The sequence below is a fragment of the Melospiza melodia genome, chromosome 1, assembly GCF_035770615.1.
Source record: "Melospiza melodia melodia isolate bMelMel2 chromosome 1, bMelMel2.pri, whole genome shotgun sequence".
Classification (NCBI taxonomy): domain Eukaryota; kingdom Metazoa; phylum Chordata; class Aves; order Passeriformes; family Passerellidae; genus Melospiza; species Melospiza melodia.
The window spans coordinates 145,337,671-145,358,221 of NC_086194.1; the positions used below are offsets into that span (position 1 = coordinate 145,337,671).

The window sequence follows — 20,551 nt, forward strand, 5'->3', positions numbered from 1 at the left end:
GCCTTGAATGTTGCGTCTTACAGTCTCAAATTGCTTTGTAGTCTTTTCTTTTCCTACTGTTCATACGGAGAAGAGATTTGTGAAGGAATTACAATGCATTTGCCCCTACAGATCTGTAGGACTCAGTAGGCTATAAAACTCGGAATGCAGTATGGTACAAGATACAAGAAGGTGACACAATGCCATGGAAAGCTACAAACCTCTGCCAGGAGATTATACAAGAAGAGTGAGGGCCCTACCTTCACTGTCCTGCAGATTTTTTCATATCAAATGTGCAGAGTTTCCAAGTAAAACTTAAAGATTTTTTAGCTTGGGAAATTCATACTAGGATCTGAGATGAATGAGACTGTTTTTGGCATGTATGAGTACTGTACATAGCTAGACACATTACATACCTCCCCTTTCCCGTAATTATGTTTACAGATTTCCAAAGCAACCCTAAGTTCTGTCAAGCTTGAAGCAGGCATGTCCCTCAGCTCCTCTGTAAGTGTCTCCTGATGCAGCTTTAGCTGTGACACCACATCTATGAGCTTGAAAGACAAGATGGATCCTTGCAGTGGTTTTGAGCCCATTGCTGGCACAGGTACCTCTAGTAGGAAGTCTTATCCCCAAGGGAGTGTGACACAGAGCATGTTTAGTTTGAATTAAAAAGAAAACCCTTTTCTTCTTCCCTCGTCTTCTCACAAATAGTATGATTAATAATGGTGATCACATTATAGCAAATATAAAAAAGATTTTTAAATATTTTTATTAATTTTTCACTGAGAAACTGGAAGAAATCACAGTCACAAATCCAGTTGTAATGCGTTCACCCACCCTTCCTAATCCCTGAATGATTGCATTTCTTCTAATTTTAGTTTTAAAATTTTTCATAACATCTGATGAAAGTATGTTTAAACATTGATTTTCTTCTTGAAAAGTAAAAAAAAGCAAACTTTCCTTTGAAAATCCTGCATGAAGGCTGTCTAACACAGCTTTCCCTCTCTGTAGTGTCTCAGGCACAATATTATTCCCAATGTTGTGGTGCCCTTTAGTCCAAATAACATTTTCTTGTGTTTCTCATCTGCAGCAGATGGCCAATATCCAACTACAACATTTTTCATTGAAATGGTGAGGATATGCTCTAATTGCCTCCCTAACAAAGACCTTGATTACATCTAAATTCCAGGATTTCTGAAGGCAATTTTTTCATGGTATGAGCCTATTTGTTTCTGAGTGATTATCCCTTCAGCACTAACCTTTCACTCCTTTGTATTCCTGAAAGCAACAGAACATCTTTAATCCAAAAGGAAAATTAGGCAAGGTAGCAATGTCTTAAAAGGCACAGTTGAGCAATTTATAAACAGCACAGTGTTTAGCAGCATAACACAGTTGCTTCTTGGAGAAAATGCTGTAAGCAGCGAGGACTTCTTATGCAGCACAATTGCTTTAATAGCACAGCCCCATTCCCCTCCCCAAATCTTTGCTGTTTCTAGGGCTGCCCAGCCACACACTCACTGTCCAGTCACACTGTCCCAGCAGGTGACAAGGCTTCTGTGTGAAACAACAGCAGGTCTGTACGTTGAGCACCTGGATGTGTGTGAATTCACTTTACAGGAATACAGTTGCTCCCAAAATGAACTTCAAAGAGATGGACAAGAGAAGTTGAAAGCTGCAGGAGAGCCTATATTCTCTGCACCACTCCATGTGGAAAAGACTGAGATGCAGGATCCAGTATTCCAGGTTTAGCTATATATCACCGGGAGATGTTTTCTATCACAAATTGCCACATTTTGCTCAGTCCAAGGAAACAGCTTTGGTACATGGAGTCCAGATGTGTCTTTCATTTGATTTCAGTGCTCCCCATGGGAGCACAGGGGCTGAGAGGGGCTCTTGCTGTGACAGCTTTCTTCTCCTTCCCCAGCAGATGTCAGAGAGGGCAGAGGCAGGGAATGCTGCCAGACCTGCAGCAATTGGAGGATGAGTACCCCATGCAGGCAATTTCCACCACCTCAGGAGATGCAGGCGAAACAGTGGTGAGACAGAGCCTTAACAAACTTACACAAAGAGTGACCAGGGGGAGAGGAATCTGAGTGTGGTGTTTTCAACTGAGCCAGGACTTCACTGCCTGGAGTGGGTGCCTGATGAAGCTGATAGCTTTAAATAATGCTATTTATGCACAGCATCACCCTGCCAATATTTCTAGGCTAGGCCCATATGCAAGCTAGGAAAATAGCAAATGGATTGTTTGTCAATGTGAAAGTACATTTAAAGTCACATTGTAACTCAGACTAGATGTTCATTCCAGAAGTATCTGGCCTGTATAAAAAGTTTAAGAAAGAAGAAAAACTAATTTTTCTTGAGACTAAAAAGTTCATATTTCCCCTAAATTCTCCTGGAGACCCCAAAGATTGCTTTACAGACAGCAGTAGCCCAAAGTGCTCAGTTTCTATGCTGATTTGTACCACCTGCCCTATTGTTTTAGCCTTCAACACTATCAGTGCTGCTGCACTTATCCTGTTCTGGAAAGTCTCCAGCTCTCATGACATTTTTTATGTGACCTTTGTATAGAGTGAAAGTGCCAAATAGTAGGCTCCTAAACAGCATATCTGTATTTAGGTAGGAATTTAGCTATCATTATTTTAATTCCAAATCTCTGGAAAAATAAATGCAACTAAAATTTTCTTTAGAAGAGGAAGAGAGAGATGGATTATGTCACAGAAACAGAGATGACAGTAAATAAATAAATGAAGAGTAGATGAGAAGTCCTTTGTTTTTATTCTGTTACTGTTTCCAGATCCAGAAAAACTGTAGTTTGTACTGAAGGAAATATTTATTTCCTTTTCCTAAGCAAATAAAAAGCTGAAAACTAATACCTGTTGGAGAGGAGATTTTGCATTTAACTTAAGAAGAATTTACAGGTTGCATCAGGAAAAGCCAAGAAACACAGAGCTTGTTTGCAGCAGTATCTTCTCCCTTGCCTGTGGCTCAGGGCTGGGAGGTGAACTCTGCTTAAAAGGCTCTGGAGAGGTTCCAGCTTCCAAGAGCCAGGCTGGGTGAGCAGCTCCAGCAGCTCTAACACACTGGGACTGTGTTAGACTGCAAGGCACGGGAATGAAGAAACTGCAGAGCAGAAATCCAGATTCACAAGTCCATTTCAGGCAGATTCTGATCTGTAAGAAATGTCTCTGGCTCTCTATTAAGACACTAGGAGAATAATCTGGAGGCCCATGTATAATGAGAGTTCACACTGTATGGCTGTTCTTATGGAAGCCTGGTAAAATATCTTCGATTAAAATACGTGATCACATTCTGTTTGCAAAAGATGATACATGAGGCATCATTCTGCCTCCATTCCTTGTTACAGTCACTGAGGACTGGAGTCACAGAAACTCTGACACTCACAGGGGTGAGTTTTAATTGTAAGGTTTAAGATAGGCCATTTGTCCCTTCATCAAACGCAGAGATCAGGATAAATTTTTCCTTAAAACTGCTGTCCATAAACCCCACAGCTTTCTCTCACTGCTTGTATTTTCTAGGATTCATCCTGTTTGCCCTCTGGCAGCTGCCTGCAGTTAGACTGCATCTACATAAAAATGTACCCAAACCTGGGCCCAGATTCTGGCTTTTCCAGTGGTGGGTAGAGAAGAAAGGTGACCTTTATATCTTTCATTTGCATATGATATCCATCTCCTCACTCTCTGCTTGGCTAAACCAGTTTGGATTCTGACATTCCGGATCTGTCTTAACCTTGAGCGCTTGTGCTCTTGCCTGTAAAACCAGTAGGCAAAGGTTCATATCAGCTCTGCTGCTCTTAATGAGCCAAGATAAACACATGAGCCTCTCACAGTTGCTTTAACCCCAGAGAGGAGGTGGGAGCTCTGCGTGACGGCACAGAGGCAGTGACACTGGATGAAATGTGTTTAGCGTGAATGTGGCAGCGATACTGACCACTGGCCAGCCGAGGCAAGTATTAATAACCTGCCACAGTGCTTTTTGGTTAAATAGCTTTCCAGAAGTTTAGGTTTGCTTTTTCTGGTTTTTTCCTTAAATAAAAGTAGAGTAAGGGAAGTGGAAGGAATGAATAGTAGCTACTCAGTTAGGCTTGACAGCAAACTACTCAATGCAACTCCTCTGTGTGGTTAATGTTGAGCTTACATTTAAATACTGTGCTGGAAGTAGGCTTGATTGCTGAGCACTTTATAAATGAAGCCCTCTGGCCTTAAAGCTTCTGGAGTTCATTCACACCTGCTCTACACTTTGTTTCACGGGTTTATCTGCTCTTTTGGCAGACAAATATGAAATACATTCCAATTTTTTCCCCTCCAGTATCTGTTTTCTTCCAAATAAATGCCAGCATATAAATCCTGGTACTAAAAGAAAAATAAGCTTCTTGAGATTAGTATGAAACAATGATGTGCTAAGACTATAAGGCTACAATGACACATCATCCTGAATGTCAAAAATTCTGGTGGTAAAGATAATTTTCCCTGTAGGAGATATTCAGCAATAAAATCTTTTGTGGGAAAAGAATATTGAGTTCGGGAGATTTTTTTTTACACAAACCAAAGAAGCAGTGTTAGCCGTCCCTCAGATATGGATTACTTGTGCTTCACTGTTTTACTCAGAAATAGTCTGACCTTTTGTACAGACACCATCAACAGAAAAGATAGCACCAGTCAAGAAGTAAACACCAATCATTCATGTGGAGCCAAACACTATTTTCTGTGTTGAGAAGCTTTTATTGGATCACCACAACATTTTGGATTAGTTACACTATGGCTCTGAAATACCAAATTATGGTGTAGTCATTTTCCTGATAAAAGGAAATAAAATAAAATAAAATAAAGAAGCACAGTGCATGAGGCTTTGGTCACTGAACTAAGCTGAGGTTTTAGAGCCAATTCTGGTCCGGTGCAGAGAGGGAACATCTTCACACTCTTTCATAAACTCTGGTGCAGACAACCCCTTTCATGGCATATTCCTAAGGCATGAAGGAAAATATTAATATAAACATTTTGCTGACAGCAGTTGTGTCTGCTGCCGTAACCTCTGAAGTCAGTGAAAATCCAGATGTCATGTTTTTAGAGCAAACAGCAAAGTTATTTTTACATTGCAAATAGAGCTGTTTCTATTTTAACAGCTTTAAACTTCATTAAGTGGCATTTAATGACAAAAAGATTGCAAAATTAGGCTCAACTTCCACAAACAAATTTACTTTCCTTGCTATTATTGCTAGCTTGTCAGAAATGTTAGCCTCACCTAGTTTTTATGTCATGGCCCACCAACGCTTTCAAATTTTCAAAGTAGTAATGGTTTTTTTTGTGCAGAAGCAGAAGTAGCCTGGGTATCTCAAAGGTCAGGCTACAGGCCCAAAAAATCTTTGCTCCTCTGAGTCACAAAATATTTCTCTTGACCCTCTCACCCCTCTCACCCTCAGCCTTCAGTGGCTGCTGTTGACTCACAGTCACAGGATGCATGCGACAAAGGCAACAGGATGTTAAAAAAATACTTCCTTGGTCTGCAAAGGAGGAGGAGTCCTCCACAGCCCTCTCTGAGGCAAGGGGCAGGCAGCAGGACGCTGACAGAGGAGGCACCTTTACCTCTCTGCTTCATGAAGAGGGTTTAATAATTAGAAAATCTTACACAGAAATGCGGCCATGTGGAGATGCAAAAACAAATCAACCTTCCTACATGAAGGGAGGTTTCAGGAGAGCTGGAGATGGACTTTTTACAGGGCTGTGCAATGGCAGGACAAGGGGGAATGGCTTTAAACTGAGCGAGGGGAGGTTTGGATTAGATACTAGGAAGAAATTCTTTACCGTGAGGGTAGTGAGGCACAGGAACAGGTTACCCAGAGAAGTTGTGGATGCCCCATCCCTGGAAATATTCAAGATCAGACTGGATGGGGCTTTGGGTAACCTGGTCTAGTCAAAGCTGCTGTCCTTGTTCGTGACAGTGGGTTGGAACTAGATGAGCTCTAAGGTTCCTTTCAACCCAAACCATCCTATGATTCTGTGTATGAGAACTTATAACAAAAGACAGTCAGAACAAGCTAACATGTAAAAGTGTAATGCTACTGATTTCAAACAAGTTGCTAAAATTAGTTTGACTCCAATATTAAAAAACTTCAATGAACAAAGCGAAATCTTAATTTTAATAGTGACCATTACAGCTAGGAGTTTTATCTCTCTGGCTTGGTCAAAGTAGTGAAAAGGAACGAGCTGTTTCAGGGACAGCAGTACCCTGCTTGTAAACTTTTGTTTCCATTTCACAGGTTTCTGTTATTTTTAAACCTTATTCCTTTTAAGAACAATAATGTTGAGAGTGGTAAGTATGCTGTCAACTTATGGCAGCTCTGCCAATATAGTGACTTTAAAGACAAGTTGCTGTATGCAACAACATTTATTTCTTTCCAGCTGTTTTCTAAGCTTGGTTCAATTTTTCTCTCCTTTAATTTGTTTCATCATTCAAAGAGTAAGCCAAAATTGATAGTCTGTTTAGACAGAAACGTGCTGAAGGCTGTATCCTTCTGACCTTTAGCAGCGTACAAGGAACATGAACTTACCACCACCATCTTCCCGTCAACAAGTCTTCTCTTTATCGTGGTCTCTTTGCCATTCCACTTCTGCACTTGCACCAATGACCCTTTCTCCAAGGTTACAACACTCTGCAAATTCCAAGAGAGGAGTTTCAGACTGCAGCCTGAGCTTTGCAGTTTAGAGTAGCAATTCACCTTGCGTTCAGCAAACTATGCACTCGGGCACAATGGCATGCTCAGTAACATTATATTCAGCACTATACTGTGTCTTCTTTCAGTGCTTTATTTCAGTAGTTTGGAAAACTCAAGGTGAATTAAGAGAGTAGGTAAAATTTCCCCTGGTGTTCTATGAGATGTTCAGACCATTCAGAGATCATCAGCCCCCTTACCTTGACTTTCCGGTCATCTGCTGTTGTTTCATCAAACTGCTGGCCCAGTTTGAACGAGATGGCTGTGTTTTTGAAGGTGCTTTCAGTTCTGATGGTCACTATGTCCCCTTTCATACTGATGATCACATCAGGCCTTGCCAGGCCGCCTAGTTTCCGGGCAGCTAAGCCCACTCCTGGAAATCAGAAACAAAAAAAATCATTGCATTCTAGAAGCGAGAAACTCAGTATCCTCTCATTATTCTTCAGTGGAAGAATAAGGAAGAGTTTCTTCTTGAATACTTCAATGCCTGATTTAGATGAAACACTCATTCTTTAGTTGAGACACTACTGAGACAGAGGTAGGAATGGAAATCTCACTGTTCAGGGGCTGAGGCAGCCCCAGCTGGTAAGAGTACACCTTCAGCATGACATAAAGATATACACAATTATAGAGCTGTGCACAATTAGCTAAGAAGAAACACGGTTGGTTACAAATCTGCATCAATTTAATATAGACAGAATAAGTAGAAATATTAATAGGAAGAGTCTGGTTCTCAAAAAAAAATTGTAAAAATCCTTTAAAAAAATCCTTGACAAATCTGAGAATTTGTACCTTTGTTAATAGCTGCAAGGAAGAAACTGGGCACTGAATTGCCAATATGCTGGTGCTTATTCATTAAAATATACTGAAGACTGGGTAATTCCTAAGTTGTTATTAACATCCTTTAAGGATCCTTGCATTTAAACCTCGGTGAAAAGTACAAGTATGAAATATAAAAAACACGGAGGTATGAGGGTTGAGAGCTGCAAAGAGCTTCCAGGAAAAACCCATGCGAAAAACCTTTTGTATTGCCTGATCCTCTCCAGTCCAGTTCATTGTCTACAGGCTGTGAGGTTTGGGGCAAGTAGGAATGAAGCCACTGGTGATGTATCACTGCTTCATAAGGGCAGAAAAGGGATAGCTGCAGTTAGTGCCATGTTAATGCTATGCCATGCTCAAATTAAAAGATCTGTAAAAACGGGTATAAAGTTATCTACAAAGTAAAAAACTATTTGCAATAATTATTCCATACTAAGCAATTCTGTTCAGAGGTTCAGAAAAATATCTGCAGCTGGACTTCCCTCCCACATTCGCCCTGGCTAATTAATTAACTGCAATTCTTTTGTTATTCAGTCTAACATTTCAAATAAAGGGAATCAGTGAATCATTTATACAGCAAAAGCAATGCAGTAGCTGACTGTCTATGCACTTGGCACACAGGAATGAAGCCAGCATTAAAATGAAAAACAATGCCTAATTTGTTACGTTCCTGGCATTCTTCAGTAACAGATAGATTCATTCACAGTATTTAGATGTCTGAAACTACAGTGTCATGAGACATCAGCTCCATTATATATTGTGAATTATCATAAGTCACAAGTTTAATAGTACAATCAAGAGGAAACCAAAAAAAATCTGTATCCCCATAGATTACTCTCATGACAGAAAAACTTATTAAATTGATTCATATCAGTTAGGCAGAAGTAAATTTATAATAGTAATTCATCACCTACCTTTTTCAATTCGGACGCTAAAGAAAAGACATTAAATTATGTTAGAAAAGTAATTAAGGGCTTTTTTTTGGCAAGAAAGAAGGTAGCATCCATGAGCAGAGCCTTCCCAAACTTACTAACTAACTAACTTACTAAGAAAAAACTTACTAACAAAAAGGAAAACAAAAACAAACAAACAAACCCAGAACATTTCTCACCCAATTCTTTCATATAGTCATCAAAGTTTTCGCTGGAGATGAGTTTCCAGGTTCCCACAAATCGGTTACACATCGTTCAGGCTTTGTGAGGAGCTGCTCCTGCAGAGAGAGGCAGTGGCCACAGCAGCTCTGGGTGGCAGTCAGAGGTTGTGTGCCCCAGGGAGGTTTAGTGGTCTCCCTTTAAAGAGGTCCCGTGCCCGTGGCAGTGGGGGTTGGCCAATAGGAGAGGCAGTGCCAGGGCGAGACAATGTGCACCTTGTCCAGGGCAGCCGTGACAGCAGCAGGGCTCGGGGTGACGCTGCCTTGGCTCCTTCACTGGGCACACCAGGACATGGGGAGTGCCTGGGATGGGGATGGGATGGGGATGGGATGGGATGGGATGGGGATGGGGATGGGAATGGGATGGGGATGGGGATGGGATGGGGATGGGGATGGGGATGGGGATGGGATGGGATGGGGATGGGGATGGGATGGGGATGGGGATGGGGATGGGGATGGGGATGGGATGGGATGGGATGGGATGGGGATGGGATGGGATGGGGATGGGATGGGGATGGGATGGGGATGGGGATGGGGATGGGATGGGGATGGGGATGGGATGGGATGGGGATGGGGATGGGATGGGATGGGAATGGGGATGGGGATGGGATGGGATGGGATGGGATGGGATGGGATGGGGATGGGGATGGGATGGGATGGGATGGGATGGGGATGGGGATGGGGATGGGGATGGGGATGGGGATGGGATGGGATGGGGATGGGGATGGGGATGGGATGGGGATGGGATGGGATGGGATGGGATGGGATGGGATGGGATGGGATGGGATGGGATGGGATGGGATGGGATGGGATGGGATGGGATGGGAGGGGGATGGGGATGGGGATGGGGATGGGGATGGGGATGGGGATGGGATGGGGATGGGATGGGGATGGGGATGGGGATGGGGATGGGGATGGGGATGGGGATGGGGATGGGATGGGGATGGGGATGGGGATGGGATGGGATGGGATGGGAGGGGGATGGGGATGGGGATGGGGATGTGAATGGGCATGGGGATGGGATGGGGATGGGATGGGATGGGATGGGGATGGGGATGGGGATGGGATGGGGATGGGATTGGGATGGGTATGGGGATGGGATAGGATGTTTCCACTGCACCTGCAGAGAGGTCAGGGCACACTGTAGGGGGGTGTCAGCAGCACAGAGACAAGTACAGGAGCACTGCCTCCCTACAAAACCCAGCTCCCACTGTCCTCCCAACACTATTGTCCTGCAGTCACCATAGAGAACAGAAATCTATAACAACCATCTCATCCTACTGCCTGACCAAGCCAGGGCTGACCAAAAGTTACAGCATGTTGTAAAGCCATTGTCCAAATGCCTCTTAAACACTGACAGGCCTGGGGTTTGACCACCTCTCTAGGAAGCCTGTTTCAGTGTATGACCAGTCTCTCACTAAAGAAGTGCTTCCTAATGACAGATCTGAACCTCCCTTGAGACAGCTTTGAACCATTCCCATACATCCTATCCCTGGATAGCAGGGAGAAGAGATCAGCACCTTCCCCTCCACTTCCCCTCCTCAGGAGGCTGTAGAGTGTTAGCACTATTGTCACCTCTGAGCCAGTCAGATAAATCAAAGCCGTGTGGATTGTGCAACGGAACGGTCAAGAAGATGATGTGCAAAGTGGTTTGTTGGGTGTTTTTCTTACTTTCATGGTCCATCCTGGAAAAGGTCTGTATTTTTTATCATTTAAAGGCAGAACTGAGTTTTACTGTTCTGTTTTCTCCCTTTGCATCAGAGAAATGATCCCAAGCTGTGGGTTCTTCCCTGCACGTATCCCAGACGGGATCACAAGAAGAGGAAGAAGCAGACAATATTTGCTGGCTCCCTTTTAAAACCTGGCATATTCAGAAGAGCAGTGCATTAGTGGAGAGCAGCTCTCGTGCCTGACAGGTGGACGGCACGAAAAGAGGCTGAGTCATTAAAGTTCTTATTCTTAGTTTAAAGTCATGTCATGAGAGGCAAGAAGCTTTGCTGTCTTGACAGGGGGACATACTCTGTTTCCTTTATCTTTCTGCACATGGGTAGTTAATCTATCATAAAGTAAAGGGAAGATTTAAGCCAGCAGAATCATATAAGGCACTGCATTCAAATGTGTCCTACTATTGTCAGATTTCTTCAGGTTTCCCTGCTTCCACGAAGAAATGCCACAATCTCCTTGGGCCTGTGTACTGTTTATACCAGGGAGCCCTGATCTGGTCTCAGCATTCCAGCTGTGGCCTGCTGAGTGCAGAATAGAAGGGAAGGAAAATCTCCTTCAACCTCACACTCCTAATGCAGCCCAGGACATCACTCACCCTTTGCTGCCAATGCAGTTCCTGGCTCATATTCAGCTTGGTGTACACCTGGACCAGCAGAATATTTTCTGAGATGCTAAAATTGAAAGATTGAAATATTAGAGCTTTCAGCATTTAAAAGTGGATTTTTGTTTTGGTTTGGTTTGGTTTGGTTTTTTTTAAAATCCACATTTAGAACTATTGTCTAACGGTTAGTAAAAAGCAGACACAAAGAAATCATAAACCACATGTGTATGTGACAGGCAGGAATTTAAAGCTTTGTAACTAAAGACATCTCAACTATTTAGTGCAAGACCACATCAGATGTAATTCTGTCCTTCCTCTTCCTAAACCATCTTCCTGGGGAAATTATTGCTTGGTACATGCAAAGATTAGAGGCTTCTTTCCAACTTGGGTGAACAATAGCTATCTGTTTGTCTTTTTTGTATGACTGTAATTTCTGGGTTATGGCAACCTATGAAGACTGTTCAGATCTACATTTTAAGGGCAGAGATACTGGGATTATAGGTTGTGGGACCAAGTTTCTTGTGTTTAGAATTGAAAGAATGAGATGGAAATAGTGGTGTGCCACGGAAGGTGAGGTCTAGGTCCTGATTGAAAGCTGTCGTAAGGAAGAAGGGGAACACACTGGAACAGGTAAATAATAGAGTCTGAGGAGTGAAATTGTTGTAGTCTCTGGTTTACATGATGGTTGTGGGAAATAAGAAGGTCTTCAGTCACATATTTTGGTGATATATGCCAAATGTTTTTAAACCCTTCAATAATAACATCAGCAGGGGAAGCTGGAAAGAGTTTCCCTTGCTGCACAGGTCTAATGACAGCTCAGTGTGGGGAGCAAAAATCTGGAGTGATTAAAAATATAATCACAGCAAAGAACTCTTTCTCCTCCACAATAGGAAGCAGGTGCTGTATCTGTAATAAGTAAATAAATGTCAGTCTTTGAAGGTGTTGTCCACACAAAACTCCTCTAAATCAGAGATGAATAATATCACATTTTGTATAAAGAATAGCTAGGTCTTTTATCCCATCTCTGAAAATGAGAAAACTACTTCTCAATGAAACTATCCATTATTGCTCAAGAAATAATATGAAAATATGCTACCGTTGCTCCTCAGGCATTCCTTGTTCTTTTATTTAATTGTCTTATCCACATAAAGACACTTTAACAAGACAAGGCTGGTGCCTTTGGGAATAAAAGATGATTGGGATGTTGTAAAATTAGGCCCAAAGAAATTCAAGAAGAGCAAATCAGTCAGAATAGAACAGCTACACTGCAGTACCAGTACCCTTAAGAACAAAAGTAACAGAGAATTATTTATTCAGACAAAACCCCAGTCTTAAGCAGTCTCAAACAATGTTGACATTGCTACCATCTATCTCTTTGTCACCAAGGAAAAACAGTACTTTCATTTAAAGGACTTGCAGTTTAGAAAGAACAAGAGCAGGGAATTATATCTTAGTAGAAATAATTGTGGAAACCAATATTTCCTTGGAGTTTAAAGCAGAAAAAAGCATCAAGGATTGTGAGTACATATGATAAGGGAGAGCCTTGATTCCCTTGTTTTGCTTATAGTTCATGTAAAACAGGATTTAAAACATAGAAATTGGAGATTGTGAAGAAGCACAAGAGATAAAGCTAAAACTTGATAAAAATAGAGAACTAAGAATTCAGAGATAAATTAAAGATACCATTTAAAGAAATACAGAAAGTAAACATGTGAATTTATTTAAAGGAAATATGATCTAGGCAAATCCAAGGCCCAAAAAGTCTAAATAGATTCTCAGGGGAGCAATGAAGAAAACAGAAATAGAAGGGGAGAACAGAGGTCAAAGAGGGACTTGCTGTGAGGACACCAAGGATGTTTTAGCATTGACTCTATGAAGCTGAAGGATCCATCCTGAACATGGGGCCAGCAGCCTCCCTTTTCCCTGTAGCTACATTGGAGGGCGCAAAGAGCTTCTTGTCCCTTAGCTGGAGCATCCTACAAAACCAGACTGGGACAACTGGGCTGGGGGAGCCAGTCCAGGCTGCACTGCACACACAGGGCTTGACTGGCCAGGACACAGAAGTCCTTCCAGCTCTTTCCAATGGAAACAAATAGTTAAAAGAAAATGAGAAAAACAACTGATAGGTCAATGATCAGAATAAGCCTTTTTTCATCTTTCTGCTGAATTGCCAATAATCTGTGGGTGTGAGTCACCTTTCCCTTTTGTTGTCCAAGAAACCTGTAAAGGAGTGGTGAGTGAACGTGGAGAGGGGCAGAGATCTCCTCCTTGCAGCATCCAAGGTGCCTGCTGTGATAAGTGTGCTGTCCATGGGTTTGTAGGGGTTTAGTAGGATCCTTCTTTGGCAGAAAGGAATTCTCTGGGGTGGTTACTGACTTTTGGACCATAGTTCAGCATGACAGGAGAGAGAGGGAGACCTGTGCTGCTCTGCAGGTGAGGACAAGACACTGATCTGACTTTAGCCCTTAGAAATGTGTGTCCCACCTCCATCTGGGTCTGAGAGCACACACCTTTTGCTGACAGAGTGGAATCACCTCCGTTTATTCAAGCAGTCCCTAGACTGCTTGCTATTCCCAGACAATAAATTTTGTCCTTCTTCAGAGACTAAATTCCAAACATGTTCATATTCTAGGAAAAGCATCACTAATACTTCCTAATGAAGCTATCTCTGTTCAGGTTTATAGACAGAATGTCACTTTATTGAAATTTCCAAAAATAGAAGTTTTAAGTGTCTTGATTAATTCACAAAGTTCAAAGTCATTCACCAGGTATGAAAATAAAGGGTGATGCTTTTAGAAGAGATTACCCTTTGCTGAAATGTTAGGCTGTGAATGTTATAATTGTAAGTGCTGGCTGCATTCAGAATGTAAGATTTCTGAAAAATAAAATCTGCTACATGAATATCGAAATATTGGAACTTTTACCTCTGACAGAGTATTTCCAAATCTGTGGATGATAGAATATTATGGGCAGATATTTAATGCTTATATGTAGTTTATTTAAATCAATGATTCTGCTTCTTACAACCATCACTCTCATATAGATTTTCTACCTCTAAAGTGTAGTTGTATCTTACCTGTCATAAATAATTTTGGTTTTGTTAAGTGTTAAGTAGATTTAGTATGGAGTGTATATATATGGAGTTGTACATGTATATACTCTGAAGCATTCTTCCATCCCATATGCAGCTGCTGTTCTCTAAAGTGGTGAGATTTCACAAGCAATGAAGCCAAGGTTAAAACACAGGAGTTGTTTGTTCATGGTTATCTAAACACTTTCTGCAGAATTTACTGATAGTCTTTTGCATTGCTCTTAAATGACTCCTCAACTCATGTACAATGCAAAAGTCCTTCCATTTCCCTATCCTGTTGTATAAATAGTGCAAAAACTTGGAAACAACCCGAGTAATTCAGTGGAAAGTTCAAGCGTATGAGAGGTCTCTGCTGCTAGCAGTAGGGACTCAGCCATCACCTTTGACAGCTGACTTTGGGAATGTCAGGAATATGTGGAATTTGGTTCAGAGATCTTAATCACTCTAGATCAGAGATCTTAATCACTCATTTCCCCATTTAGTGGATAAGACACACACTTTTACACATACTGTCCAGGTTTTCTCTAGAAATCTCGATTTTTTTGTCCTCAATTTAAGCCCTCCCAGGTGTAGAAGTCATGGCTTCTGTAGATGCAAAGTTTTGAAATAGGACATCAGGCCTATGGGCAGTAGAAGACGGCAGTTCAGATATAAGCAGAGTTGAAAAACATGGTGTACCAAAGGGCTTTGCATCTGGAAAGGTTCATGCTCCCAAGACTGATCAAGCCTAATGAGCTGGTAGAAAATGCATGCAGGGAATAAAGGAGGTTGTTCCACCAACAAACTTGTACAGACTTTTAGTCAACCTGAGTATTTTTAAAGCTATGGTTATTAATTCCAGGCTTTTAGCCTACCTAGGTCAAAATGAGATGGTCAAGACAGGCACATTGACAAAATAATCACAGGTGAAAGCTCTAACTGCTATAATTTCACAGTTGAGGTAAAGAAAGGATAAGATCAGGTGAAAAAAGGATAAGATCAAGCTGCTTCAAATGGTCTCCAGGTTTAAAATTGTCTGCATTTGTGCACAGAGGAGGTGCCTGGTACCCTGCTCATGTTTGGAAGCCAAAACTGGGCATCCACAGATGATCCTGCTCCCTGCTCCAGGAACAAGCAGCTTGTCTGGAAGCTGAGCAGAGCAGCCCCATTGCCTTGAGCACAGGCTCCTTGCAGGGACAGCCCCCACTCAGAACTCCCAGATGAGTGTTCAGGTGTGCACCTGTCACTGTGACACAAGTGCCACTCCCTGCACTGGCTCTGGTGCTCTCTCCTCAGGGAGATGGGTGACATGGCTGAGTGTGGCAGTGCCTCTCATGTGATGCTTTCCTGCCCAGCACCCTTCCCACACTGCATGGCCCCCGAGCCCAAGCCCTGACAAACTCCAGCATAAGCACATGTTGTAGAAAGCAGAACATTTTATTGAATAGGCACAACAAATTAGATTAAATGCGTGTAACTGCTTTGGGATATATCTGAAAAAAGTACAGTTCTCTTTAAAACAGATTTGTGGGGCTTTTCTCCTTTGGTTAAGTTGTTTTACTCCAGCTTTAAGCATTAGTCCTGGGTGAAGGTGGCTTCTTCATGCTTTTTCATAGGTTCTTTTGCAGGAAACGTTATTCATGGTGCATTCCTGGAAAGAAAAGATAATTCAGTAAGCTTTTAACTCTTACTAAATGTTTGTTAGTCTGAAGGTAGAGAATTACTTATCTATTGGGAACCAGTTTAAGAAAAAATTGCATTTCTCTGCCTCGAAAGGCAATTGCTAAAAGAGTGGAACTCAGTTTTGAGAGCTTTAGCAACAGAAGACTGGAAAACAAGCACAGGAGTGAAAGAATTTTCAAGAATTGCTGTACTGACCCCTGGGAGATTTCTAATCTTTTCTTTAAAATCTCTACAGAAGGCTCCTGGGACTTCTGTGCAGGCTTACTGGTCCCTGGATCTGGGCATTAACCTTTTTTCCCTTCACCTTTTGCAGCTGTGGTTGTCTTCACACACGTGAGCACAACTCATGCGCACACAGAGAGCTTTCAGACTTGCAGCTGCCAGTGTCAGCCTCTGCATGTTAAGCTCTGTCCTCATCTATTTTTCAGTTAGATCAAACTCCAGTTTGTTCAGTCTTTCTTAATGAAGTTGTTATTAAAAACGATTTCTATTTCTTCTCCTCTGGTCTCTATCCAAAGGAATTTAAGTATTGAGTTTATGGACATATTATTTTTCCTTAGGGGAGGGCAGAACTCTTCAGGAATTTTGTGTATGTGTATAGTTTTGCAGCATGTAGGAATCTCAGCTGCCTTTTATGAACATAGATTTAGTCCTGTCCCAGATTCTTCAAAGTGTGTTTTCTAAAACTGTAGAGCAGAGCTGGGAAGCCCCAGACTGTATGTGGGCCTTCCTGGCACCAGGTCAAGCACAGTAGTCTGACCAGGTAAAACCAACCAACAGAGCTTGGACACAGGTTTCCTTGCTCTAACATCACATTATTAACAAAGTTGTTGGTGATGCAGAGCAGGATTCCCACAGAGGGCTCTAAGCCTCTGCTGAGGATGAACAGGAGTATTTTGCATCAGCATAGAGTGGACTTATTTAATGTGGGCTTTGCTAATGCTTCCTCTATACTGTCCAGGACTTAAAGGTTCTGAAATATAAGTTTCCCTCATAAGGATGTTGGGTTTTTCTTCCTACATGTCCCAACCATGTCTTGCTATGGAGAACAGGCACCTTCATACCATTCCATAAGTTTAACAACTTTTCAGTTTTAACCTACGCTCTAGGCTCAATCAGAGAGACTTCTCACCAAGTGCACAGAGCCCTCTCAGATGCTTTCCCTCCCTGTGTTTGAATCCAAAGGCATACATCAGCTAAACATGAATTCTGCACACTGAATTCAGCGATTAAGTAACAAAAATTAACTTACCACCACCAGGTTCCCATCCACCACCTTTCTCTTTATGATAGTCTCTTTTCCATCCCACTTCTGCACCTGCTTCAGCACACCATTCTCTAGGGTTATGACATTCTACCAAAGTGAAAAAACAAAGTGTGGCTGTTTTATCAGGGCGCTCTGGTCTCAGGAGAAGACTCTCCAGGTCCAAACAGCACAAAGCACAAAGCACCCTCAGCAGTCTTACCTGTGGAGGCAGCATTTCTGCACTGGATTCAAAATCACAGCTCTGCCCTGCTGCTCCCACATCCCTTCTGAGAGATGTATTTGCAAAATGCCATTTCGGGACTCACCTTTGTTTTTCTGTCATCTGCTGTGGTCTCATCAAACTCTTCACCCAGCTTGAAAGAGACCTCTGTGTTTTTGAAGGTACTTTCTGTTTTGATGGTAATCACATCACCATTGATGCTGATAGTTACATTAGGCTTGGCCACACCAGCCATCTTCCTGGTAGCAAACCCCACTCCTGTAAATAAGATAGGGCACTATGAATTTTTTATCTTTCCTCAATCTTTTTGTCTTATACGTTGGAAAAAAAATCCCTCTGTGATTTTTCTGCTATTGTCTTCTGAGTGTTAATAATTCTATTTTAGAGAGATTCTTTTCTAAAATCTTACTTGATTCTGCTATAGACCAAGTTGGGTGGGTTGCTGTAAGGAAGTTCTCTGTCATTGTCAAAACAGTAAAAGTAATATTCTGAAGACTGAGATTATATATGAATGCCAGATATTTGCACATAGACCTGCTCAGAATAATTTTAGTAGCTTGTACAATAAATTGTATGCTAATTGTATCTAAATGTAAATAAGCAGGAATATATAACAGTTTCTGAGCCACAAAAGCAACAACACAAACAAACAAGGAAAAAAACCCAAGCTTTTTATATTTACAAGTGGGTAGGTTGAATGTAAGGAAATGATTAAGAAATAGCTGGCAAGTACTATGTCCTGAGTAAAATCTGGAGTAAAGATTAGGAGTGCAAGTCTCACTCATTGAAAGCTGTCAGGATAAGTCACAGTAAGTATTTTACCCCTAAACTGCAAATAATCCCCCCAGCTTTTAGCTGTCACCCCCTGCTTCCTCCACACTAACAGAATGTTGAAACCTTTTAAATCCCAATTTTAATTCTAAGTTAGAAGTCTACACCTTTAGAGAAAAGTGTTAGACATCAAATCTTGCAAGTATCTACATGAATCCATGCAATTGTCTTTATTAATATCCACTGGAGCCAGCTACAGAGTTTCATTTAATATAATAGCCATGGCAATTAACTGGTGTCCTAATCCAGCAGCATTTTAAAGCTGTTTAGGTGTGTTGCTCATAGACATTAGGGAACTTGCTGCTTTCTAGCATCACACCAATTTGCATGTCCAAGGATAAAAGCAAATTCACACAAAATAATCCAGTGATGTGTTTTACTTCCATTTATAAAACTACTAATAAAGCATGCATAGACTTGACTTACCTGAAATTATTCCCAGCAAGTAAAGTTTTTCTGCTTTTTAGGATTTTAACACCACTTATTGAAACAGACGAATTCTCCAGTTTAAGACTATCTGATCAAAATACTGGATTAAACCCCCCTTGACAAACAGCACAGCCAGAAAAAGCAAGTAAAGAGTAAAGATCAAAACTGGCATTCCTTCCCTGTTCCAGATACAAGAAGTTGAAATAGCAATTCTCACCCAGTTCTTTCATATAGTCCTCAAAGTTTTCACTGGAAAGGAGTTTCCAGGTGCCCACAAAATGGTCGCACATCTTGTCAGGCTAGAAAGATGCCTTCCACAGGTTCAAACAGAAGTGCAGGACTGGAGAATATAATGAGCTCCAGGAGAAGAGCACTTATCTTTAAAAAGGAGCCGTGGCCACATGATGCTCTGGGATGACCAATGAAGAGTGAGTCCCAGTGACCAGTGTTTTTCTTCTTCCCCTTCCCCTCCTCTGCCAGTGGGTCATAGTGCTATTATTCATATGCCCTTACTAGCACAAAGATCACTCACTTGTTTTTATTTAATTATTTTTGTCGTTCAAGAACACTCTGCCTGAAAGGCAAATAATTAAATCAAATTACCTCTCAGAATAAAAAGGGAGGCTCAAGCTCAACATACAAAAATTAATGTTCTCACCCCCACTCTTTCATTTCAGTCCACTGTATCAAATGGACAGAGCTCAGTTCCTAGACTTTCAGATCCAAAAGGCTTATTGGGATAATTTAGCTTGCTTTCAGCACCCCTGCAATCAGAAATTTCCTCTAGAGAAATACAGAACTACAGGAAGAAGTGGAATGCAAAGAGAGAACGCAGGGGTTATAGAAGGCTAAGGCAATAAAATTGCTTCCTTGATTGGGACCTGCTTGTCCTTGCAACCCCTGAATCAATTTAACAATATATCTGTAATATGCTTTTATGTAATGGAGACGGGATATGGCGTTCTGTGAGAAGAAAAATAACAAAACAGAGGATTTCTCTCCCTTTTACTCCCATGACTTCAGACAAACCATGCCCTAATGATGAGCATTTTGAGTAGTTATGGCATGAACCTAAGCTCTAGTATTGCCTTACCAAAATTCCCTGGACACTTAATTTCTTTTCTGCTTGTGCTGTTCAGGCATTAATTTGTTTGAGGCAAGTTGCGCACAGGCCTGACATAATAGATCCATCTTGACACATCCTGTCATACTTCAGTTCACAGAATAACTATCAGAAAGCAGTCAAGAAAGTTCTTAGACCTTCCTTTTTCTGTAACATGCTATTCCAATGACAAAAAGCAGCTAACAAGTGCATGGTCCAGCCCCTGAAATTCTGTTTAAGTGGATTTTCAGGAATTGCTGTGCTGGTTTCTAGGCATCGATATTTTGGAGCACATATTTTTCTACTTGTTGTCTTTGTAAATAACAGTGCTATAGAAGAGTTATTCATATAGGATTGCAAGATCATAGGGGCATTGGTAAGGGAAGGGAAGTGAGGAGGTCTCCTGTGCATCCTTCCACTCAGGCAGGGTCACCTCTGAGCCCACATCAGGCTGCTTAGAGTTGTGCCCTTTTGTGGATCAGGAAACTCCCAGCATGGAGCCAGCAGTTTCCCTGGGCAATACACCCCCCTGCCCAGCTGTGCCAAGGGGGAAAGGGTCTCCTTACCTTCTCTCTGAACCTCTCTACCTTCAGCTTTCATTCACAATTTCTCATCCTCCCACCATTCACCGCCTGGTTCCAGCTCCTGGGTCACTCTCCCACGGGGCTGAGGGCTGTTTGTAAGCACTCCCAAAGCTGAGCCAGGATGAGCCACTTCAGCCTCACAGCCTCTTCTCACAGGGCAAGTGCTCCAGACCCCTGAGGATCCTGTGGGTCCTCTGCTGAACACACCTCAAAACTGGGTGCTGAATACACCCTAAGGACTGCAGAGATGAGGGGCACAATCACTTCCATCAGCTCCTGAGGGCTGTGCTTCTGGCATACAGGGCAGGATGCTTCTGACCTTTCTGCTGCCAGGTCTCAGCTCACTGCCCACCAGGACCCT

General features: G+C 42.0%; 2 protein-coding genes across 2 annotated transcripts; both read right to left on the reverse strand.

Moving 5' to 3' along the window:
- Window positions 1-4,700: 4,700 nt before the first annotated feature.
- Window positions 4,701-8,797, reverse strand: LOC134430456 (myelin P2 protein-like). Its single transcript, XM_063178153.1, has 4 exons — window positions 8,640-8,797; window positions 6,910-7,082; window positions 6,548-6,649; window positions 4,701-4,963 (listed from the first exon to the last, which is right to left on the reverse strand). The coding sequence occupies exons 1-4, from the start codon at window positions 8,710-8,712 to the stop codon at window positions 4,913-4,915; spliced, it is 399 nt and encodes a 132-aa protein (XP_063034223.1). The 5' UTR covers window positions 8,713-8,797; the 3' UTR covers window positions 4,701-4,912.
- Window positions 8,798-15,492: 6,695 nt separating this feature from the next.
- On the reverse strand, window positions 15,493-18,878 carry LOC134425873 (fatty acid-binding protein, adipocyte). Its single transcript, XM_063170894.1, has 4 exons — window positions 18,722-18,878; window positions 17,330-17,502; window positions 17,010-17,111; window positions 15,493-15,725 (listed from the first exon to the last, which is right to left on the reverse strand). Exons 1-4 carry the CDS (start codon window positions 18,792-18,794, stop codon window positions 15,675-15,677), a joined length of 399 nt encoding a protein of 132 aa, XP_063026964.1. The 5' UTR covers window positions 18,795-18,878; the 3' UTR covers window positions 15,493-15,674.
- Between the last annotated feature and the right edge of the window lie 1,673 nt (window positions 18,879-20,551).

Coding starts and splice junctions, on each gene's coding strand:
- LOC134425873 (XM_063170894.1), bottom strand. CDS start 18,794: ATGTGCGACCATTTTGTGGGCACCTGGAAACTCCTTTCCAGTGAAAAC. Junction 17,503..18,721: donor GGACTATATGAAAGAACTGG/GTGAGAATTGCT, acceptor TCTTATTTACAG/GAGTGGGGTTTGCTACCAGG. Junction 15,726..17,009: donor TGGATGGGAACCTGGTGGTG/GTAAGTTAATTT, acceptor TTTTCTTTCCAG/GAATGCACCATGAATAACGT.
- LOC134430456 (XM_063178153.1), bottom strand. CDS start 8,712: ATGTGTAACCGATTTGTGGGAACCTGGAAACTCATCTCCAGCGAAAAC. Junction 7,083..8,639: donor TGACTATATGAAAGAATTGG/GTGAGAAATGTT, acceptor TCTGATTTCCAG/GAGTGGGCTTAGCTGCCCGG. Junction 6,650..6,909: donor CAGATGACCGGAAAGTCAAG/GTAAGGGGGCTG, acceptor TGGAATTTGCAG/AGTGTTGTAACCTTGGAGAA.